Genomic DNA, 8406 nt, shown 5'->3' on the forward strand with positions numbered 1-8406 from the left:
CATGTCTCCAGTAGCAGCACAGCACAGCACTGGAGAAGGTCAAATGCCCAGACAAGTTTCCCATAGAGAGACTTGTCAGATCTGATGCTTTGAACACGAGGCTCACACCCGCCCCACATGCACACAAGCTAGGGAAACACACCTTATATGTTAGCAGCACAAAAGAGACTCATGCTGCAAGTCTGTGTCAGAGACAACCAGACAGCTACATCTAGGGTCTGGGTAAGATAGAGGGCATAGCAGTGCCCTGTTCTGTGCTGGGAGGGGGAGGAACCCCACGGCAGAGCTCTCTGCTGAAAGAGAGTCTTCTGCAGTCTGTGCATGTAGCACAACTACCTTCTGTCATCAAGAATCTGCCCCACGTTTCTCATGGTGGTTGACTATATTACACTAGAAGATGAGCTGGTATATGGCACTCCATTAGAAGCTAGAGGGAGAGCACGAGTGGAAATGCTGTAGATACTGCAACAGCAATTCCTGAGTGGGAAGCTGTGAAGCCAAATGGCCATGATCACCTCGCAGCTCTAATGGAGAAGGGGATGCTCCTGGGCTGGGGGCACGGCACGTCAAAAACCAGGCCTGGCAAAGTGTCCAATAAAAGGTATTTCCTCTCTAATGCAGGCAAGTCAACAGGCCAATGGAACAAGACTGTTGCCCTTAGTAGTTTTATTTTGTTAGCTTTTACGTTCCAAACCAAGTTCAGAACCACACTGTGGAACGCACCACAAGAGAGCACTTCCAGGCTTCGGCAGAAAGAGGAATAAACATTAGCCCCACGCTACAAAGAAGGATTAAAGTAATCAGAGATGTATCAGAAGCTAAGGCAGGAACAGCAGCTGAACCAGCCCCAGGGTGAACTAGGGCTTAAATACAAAATCCTACTTCATACATGTATATGCTCATCTGTGCATTTGAAAACAAGATCTTACCTTCTTTACTGTTTTTGTCTTAAGAAGTCAAGAACCTCCTTATGCCCTGTAGCCTCTGCCTGTAAGTAGAAAGATGAATAAATCTTGCCATCCTGTGCACCAGGACATGCAAATACTTACTTGTGGGAAGTAAGAATATGTTACCACAAAATAATTAAAATCAAATTTAAATTTTAATTCCTCTGACATAGATGAGAAAATTCTGGCTCCAACAATTTATTACTTCAGAACAGCATCAGATTTGAGTTTGTAACAAACTCTAATCCGCTTTATAGTCCACAAAGCAGTATTCCCTTATCCCAAACTACTATTATCCGACAGCGTGTGTTATTACTCACACAGCTAGCACACGATACAGAGGTACAGCCATATGCACACTTACTACTTGTAGGGGATTCCTGCCATCATAACCAGTTTGCTTCAGGTCTGCACCAGCTAGGTACCAGGCAAACAGGCCATCCACATCGCCTTTCGCTGTAAGGCTGGAAAAAGAATGTTAATACTGGTTCTAAATATTTCGGTGTGCTCCTGGGTCCTGTCACTTAGCTCAGCAGGCAAAAGCTGAGCCTGAACAGGCTCAACATGGCTGCCAGAGTAGAGAGGTAAGCAAAGGAACACTATTACAACAGGTTTGAATAGCTGAGCAAGCAACACAGCATGATGAATCAGTTCCTTAAATTAATAGGGCTGTGCTATAAGTACTTACAACAGGCTGGTTTCACATAGTGGGTGTGACTATGACCAAAGGGGAAAAAAAAGTCACGTAGTTTCATATTTCACAACACAATATTTATCTCACGAAATGAGTTGGGGGGAGGGCAATGGGTAAATCAAGATGCAGCTAAGTGAGAGCACAAGCAGATGTGCTAGCAATCAGCATGCCTTATATAAAACCACTAGAAACCCCCTCGCAAGTTTGCCTAACTGTTTGCTGTCAGAAGTTAGGACAGGACATTTACATGATCTCATTTGGACAGTAACACAGCAATATGTTTTGAGATTTATAAGATAATTTGTAACATTTAAATGGCCAAGTAAAAAAAAAAAAAAGCTTTTTAAAGATGACCTCTATATGCCATCATGTATAATGAGCAGTAGAAAGGATCAAAATTAATCACATAATGTACACCAGATTGTTTCTTCACACATCTGCTGGTAGTCTCATGAATAATATTTAAGGTTCATTTTGAACTTCTATTTGGTAAAAGAACGGCTAACAGCCTGTACATATGCAGAGCATGACAGTCTGTACCAAGCCTGTAGACAGGCTGAACCGAGAGCAAGACTGGGGGGACTACATTCAGTTTTCTCAAGACACAACATCTGTCAGGCTGCAGACCTGAGCTTGCTTTGTGCTTGCACGTTGTTTCAGCAGAACCATAATCAAGTGAGGTTGAATCTCATTAAGAGAGGGGGAATCCTCCCCAGACTTACAAAGTTCAGAGTTTGCTGCCTTAAACAGTGCTCGCTCTGGGGGAAAGGCATACTGCTGGCAGCAGGGATGGAGGATGGTGATGAACTCCTGACAACCAAGCCAGGCAGACCTGGTGGACAGTGAAGAAGGCTGGAAGATGCAAGGGCAGACAGTCAGCTAAGCTTATGAAAGAAACTGTGAAAGCAGGGCTGCAACATTAATTTCTCTGCTAGGCTGAAATCACTTCTGCTGTTGATTAAGTCTCTTAAGTACCTGAAAAAAATGTTTTCAGGGGTATATAAGCGGAGAAAGTCAGAAGTTTTTCTTTGCAGCAGTCCAGAGGCTGGGCATGGAAAGGGAAAGCAAACAGGCTCTGCTGTGTTCTTCTGCAATCCCACCAACCCTGAGTCAGAGCAGAAGATCTACAGCCAGGGTCTTTGGAGAACAGGGAAGTGGCAGTTGGGTGCTATGAGATTTAACAGTGCTTCAGTCTGACATCATGAAGAAAAGGATCAATAAATCCTTAATGAAAACTGACATCACAAAAAAAGGCCGCTAGAAGCAATAAGGAAACAAAACCAGGCAAAGGAATTCTAACAGGAAGATCAGTGGGAAGTCCTTAAGGAAGCTGCAGGGAAAAGTAAGCATTAATAAAGAAAAAGCATAAGCATTAGTAAAGCAAAGAAGAAACTGCTTAGCAGCCACTTCTGAGCACAAGAATTATCTTCACATACAAAGACAAGTCTCTTGCTATTAACACTGGAAGGTCCCAGAATTAAGGTACAAACAAACAAAAAGCCTACCTACCACGAGAGTTACAACCATCTCCAGCACTGGACAGGAAAGAACTGTATATGCCAAACAGAATCTCATCATTCAGCCAGGTGCAAAGCAGAAACCACTGGGCGAAGACCAGCACAGTTAGAAATATTACCAACCTACATAGCCAGGCAGTTCAGCTAGAATCACTGTAAGCAACAAAACGACTACTGCACTTACTGAAAATTAACTGCCTAATAGCTCCTGTTCAGAAAAGGCAATTTAACCCACATTGCCAGAGGTCAAAACTGTGATCTCCTGTGACATTAGAACAATCCAAATACACAGAACTATCTTCAATTTTGCAGCAGCCATTTACTGATCAAGTGGGAAATGTATTCTATGGGGACTGTGACCCAGAGAACAAAAAGCAATGTAGCTTGTGAGAAAATTTATATAGCACTCTAAACAAAAGATTCCTACCATTCACTAAATTGATTATAATCAAGAACACCACAGAAGATTTTCTCCAATTTCAGATCTCCATAGTCAAGCCATACACATCTGTATTTCCTTTACACACTGTAAGTGTACTTCATATAGTCAAATATATACATAGGACTTCTCAACATACGCTATAGGGACCTTTGCTATGTGTTTTTTTTCAGGTATTTATGCCAGCAATTCCAACTACAAGTGCATCTTCAAAGCAGCAAGTCCATCATTTTTATATCATGAAATGGAAAAAAAACAACTCCAATATTCACTTATCAGGATGTTTAAAACCTGCTTTGTGGACAAAGCACTACCTCACACATTTTACTAAACTCTGACTGATACCTTTTACAGTAGATAATTACCAGGGATGCTGCCTATCAATACTCTTGCATTTAGGAAAAATTATTATGTACCCATTTCAGTTTCAGCACAGCTAATGCAGCCATGACGATGAGGGAGCTAAGATGTCAAGAACAGTGATGATGCAATTATACTCTCTGATTTTGTGCCTCATGTCACACTGGCACCAAGCAAACTCAGTTACAGAAGCTGCTGTTTAAGGGGTGCTTTGTGACTGTCAGGGTACTAAGGCAAAGCTTCTCAGGCCTCAGAGGGTTTAGAAGGACAAGGGCCAATGCAGTTCTTGATCTGGGAAGCAATGAGTACTGTGAAAAGACACCTTGGGGTTCCCTCCTGCCTCCTCAGGTACTAGGATTTCATCTTTCCCAGAGACACAAAGCTCTGATTTTTCAGCCATTCTCCTTTTTCAGTGTCTATATGAAACGATCAGGAAATACTTTTGCTGGGGAGTGGGGTGGGTGTATCATCACCCTGACAGAAGAGAAAATAATTCCTCCTCCCCTTTATTTTAATTAAAATCCTGAAAGGCAAATTAAAAGTCCAGCACAAGGCATGGTTTGTTCCATCCTGAACACATTTGGGCTTGCTGCCCTTAGCTAGTATCTCCACATCTCAGTTAAGAAAAACAGACTTACTTGAAAGATAGCAGGCATTAGAAGCTTGGTCCTAATTCCTGCAGAGGGTTATTTATCCTTCCTTCTCCAGCCTTACTGCCTAAGTTTATGTTAAATTGAAGAAGCATCTTATTCTGAAAGTTGCTGATTTTGAAAGGCTGTAACCTTGCATATTATATCATATCATTTTATGAAATCTAAGAATATCAAAGAGTAAGCTAGTTTGGCTTTATGCCCCTATTTAATTTTGTGAAGTACAGACTTGAACAGAGTATCTCACTTCTATACAAGCTTTTTTTCTTTAAAAAACAAACACAAAGAAACTGTTTACCAACTCCAGAACTCAACAAGCCTTCAGAATAAGTCTGAGTGTCCCAATTTATCTCGTCATGGTTTGGTTTTGCAGATGACAGTAACACTGCAATATGAGAAGAGATTCTGACATTTTTAACAGATTACTATCATTGAGATCTCTTTTTTATTTCAAAACAAAGCCATGAATCAGATACCAAACATCAACAAAGTAACTCTAAAAATCAAACTAGCATCTCTCCTTAAAAAAAGAAACTGGCAAATGAAACCATGGAAGATTTAATAACTAGATCATCATGGCTGCACCTGTGTGCATCCCCATTTCCTACACAAGAGTTCCCACTAACACTGTCCAACTTTCAGTTCTGGTTGTTACTCCTTTCCCTCTCAAACATCACCAAATCCAATGAAGCACATTTATGTTTATTTAATCTCCAAAATCTTCCAACTGAACTATTCTATTCTAAAATTATAAGTCTAAGTAGAAGGAAGCCGAGACAGTATTAGAACACAAAAATCACCGTTTATAGTCTTTTATGAAAGCCAGTTTGTTTCAGAATGGGCAAGTAGCAACAGAGGGAAGATGTCTTAAAGGACTTGTTCTATGAGCAGCTTGACCATGTGAACATGTTGACTGCCATGAAGGTGCAAGTGCCTGCAAGGAGAAGGCTTAAAAGGAGGAGGTAAGAGAAGCGCGCCTTAGCATGCTGGAAAAATGAGTGTATCAGTAAGGTCATCTGAGGATAATCCAGAAGACACATCTGAGACATTTTGTGAGGAGGACAAACACCAGCACCTCAGATTTAATAACTTCTAGGCATCTGGGTAACGCTCTGTGGAAAAGTCCACTTTGGTACAAAAGATTACCAGGCCCTCTAAAACACCAAGAGGAAAGAAAACCCTTCAGCAGGGGAAAGCCACTATCCACAGACACTTCAGTGCCGTCTCGAAGCCTGACCACTGCCTCAGGCTGGCTGTGCTCCTGGTGTAGCCCATGCAGTGATGTCTGTCAGTGGGCATGCCTCTGGCCACAGCCACTACTTCAGCTGCCATCAGGGAGAGAGCCAAGACACTGGCTCCTGACCCACACCGAGGTGGGAGAGCCTCTTCCCTCTCACCCTGAGTACAGTTCTCTGTGCTGAGTCCTTGTTCAGCCTCTGCACACATGTGCACTCCCACCTTCTGTTCAGAAGCTTTGAACAACACGGGATAGTGCAATACAGATGCAGCATGTACGATATTCCCTAAAATGCTGTAGCAAACTGTATTAAAACCATATTTTGTTGAAAGGATCCTTGTTTTCTGGGCACATTACTCCCAGGTCAGCTGGCTAAACTGGTTCTGCATGTGGCACTAGGGCTAAGTAAGGGGCCAGTTTATTTGCAGAGGAATGTCACTCGCTAAGCCATTCCTCTTGTCACCTTGGCAGATGGAAGCTATGCAAACCAAGGGTTTAATTCTGTTCTATCACTTGCAGTGCCTTGAGAAGCATGGATTTTAACTTCATGTCAAGTCCTGATATGAAGGTGCTCTGGAGTTTGTTTGTTTTTGAGAAGAAAAGAAGAAATGAAGTAAAAAGTGTAAGTAATTTTAGGAAATACATGAAACCTTCACAAAATTTTCAGAGTGATTTGTAATTCAGAACTAATACCAGAAAAAATAAAATCAAGCATCTATTTCTTTTCATAATATATATCCGTAGCATTAAATTATCTTATATATTAAAAGCAACTGTATGGAAAAACAGCTTTAACAGGGGATTATATCCTCTTAAATTAAATATAGAGACAGTGAGCGGTTGTTGAGAAACATTGGGGTTAAACCTATTTGTCTATTTTATTCAGTTATTTTTAAGAACAATATTATATAACAGTTAAGAGTAGAAGCCATTCCCACATAAGTGAAAAATGGATTTTAAGGAAATAAAAATTATGCACTATGTGCAGCTTTATTCTCCAATGGGATGCTATTAAATCACACCTTGTGATTTAAGCAGATCGCTGCTCGGGTCGGGCTGGGTATCGGTCGGCGGGTGGTGAGCGGTTGTGTCCTTTTCCCTTGTTATTCCTCTTATCATTATTATTGGTAGCAGTAGTGGTTTGTATTATACCTTAGTTACTGGAGAGCTGTTATCTCAACTCGTGGGAGTTACATTCCTTCGATTCTCCTCCCCATCCCTCCGGGAGCGGGGGGAGGAAGGAAAAGGGGGGGAGTGAGCGATTGCCGTCTGGGCGTGAACCACGACAGTTTCTTTTGGCAGGTCCTCTTTACCCTTCCTCAGTGAAAGTGCCTGGAAACAACTGGGCATATTTGCTTCCAGTTCACGTATCCCCACAATACCTCTTACTTTGGAGCTCTCTTGAGTTACTGGTGCTCCGACGCAGAGTTGATTAATTCATCATTTTACTTGCTTCCTCTAGTCTAGCACAGAAATAGCCACATCATGTGCCAGGGACCCAACTGTTTCTTAGAAGTGTCTACATACTGTTCTCCATTCTGAGAGTCTCTTTTGAAAAATCATCCCATTCCATCTCATCCCAGTTTTAGGGCCACCTCCTCTTGTATTACATTTACCTGCAAAGTATTGTTCCAATGTTCTCCAAGTCCTGGCTTGAAAGGTGTGCTCCCGTTTCTCGTAACAAATTAATCACTTGTATGTGCCTTTATGATAGGAATAGAAAAAACAGAGTGTCTTGACCAGTAAGTTTTTTCCCTCCTAAATCCAGCATTACCCAAATACACAAACAGTAAAATTTCTTCTATGATATTTGCCACAATCACTGAACCAATGAATCTTCTCCAAGGTAGCAGATGTAGTAAACAGAGCTGCCTCCCAGTCAAAAAATCATTCACATAACTAAGCTCATGGAAGTGTTAAGTTCAGCTCTGAAAATGAAAGGGATGCATCCTCTTCTCTTCAGAGGATTTTTATTTTCTCTACCTTGGTGCTAGCTTAATTTAACACTTGAAATATTAGTAATTGACATACATGCAAACAGTGAGGACATTTATTACATAGCATCATTCCTGTATTTTACAGAATACAATGCCCATATATACCAGTTTTGAATAAAATGAACGTGTTACAGATAAGCAATGAACCTTCAGATTAATGTAGTAGCTAATCAGGTTTTTAGGGCTTAAAAATTATAGTGAGTATTCTTAGAAACCTCCCACAAAAGCATCTTTTCCTAACCTCCTCCTCCCAAGACCTTTTCCACTTGGAGTCTTTAGGAAATCTTCCTTGTCCATTCCTTTGAGATAAAGGTACAAATGGATATTTAAGCACTACCAGCCAACTCCTGTATCTTAGTCAGGTGACTGAGGAAGTCTATGAAAAAGGTTGGTCTCTAAAGATACTACTGTGAATAGGAAATACCATGACAGGTGACAAACGCGCAAAACACGTTTTTCACAACTGACCCAGTGCAAGGTTTGAAAAGGAGGTGGCAGTGAGCTTCTCTGCGGAACAAATGATCTACTCTACAAATCCAAACCCCTTTTTTTTTTTTTTCTCCAC

The 8406-nt window shown here is 41.3% G+C and overlaps 1 protein-coding gene across 1 annotated transcript in view; it reads right to left on the minus strand.

Annotated features, from left to right (window-relative positions):
- Positions 1-934: 934 nt before the first annotated feature.
- ASPG (asparaginase) overlaps positions 935-8406 on the minus strand; it is a gene marked incomplete at its 5' end in the record, with an annotated part of 23084 nt that continues 15612 nt past the window's right edge. Inside the window, 3 exons of the mRNA XM_010016891.1 lie at positions 935-988; positions 1312-1411; positions 7461-7547. Of these exons, the coding sequence (XP_010015193.1) occupies positions 935-988; positions 1312-1411; positions 7461-7547 (241 nt within the window). The remainder of the gene's footprint in view (positions 989-1311; positions 1412-7460; positions 7548-8406) is intronic.

Source organism: Nestor notabilis, unplaced genomic scaffold (genome assembly GCF_000696875.1).
Source record: "Nestor notabilis isolate BGI_N333 unplaced genomic scaffold, ASM69687v1 scaffold16076, whole genome shotgun sequence".
NCBI lineage: Eukaryota > Metazoa > Chordata > Aves > Psittaciformes > Psittacidae > Nestor > Nestor notabilis.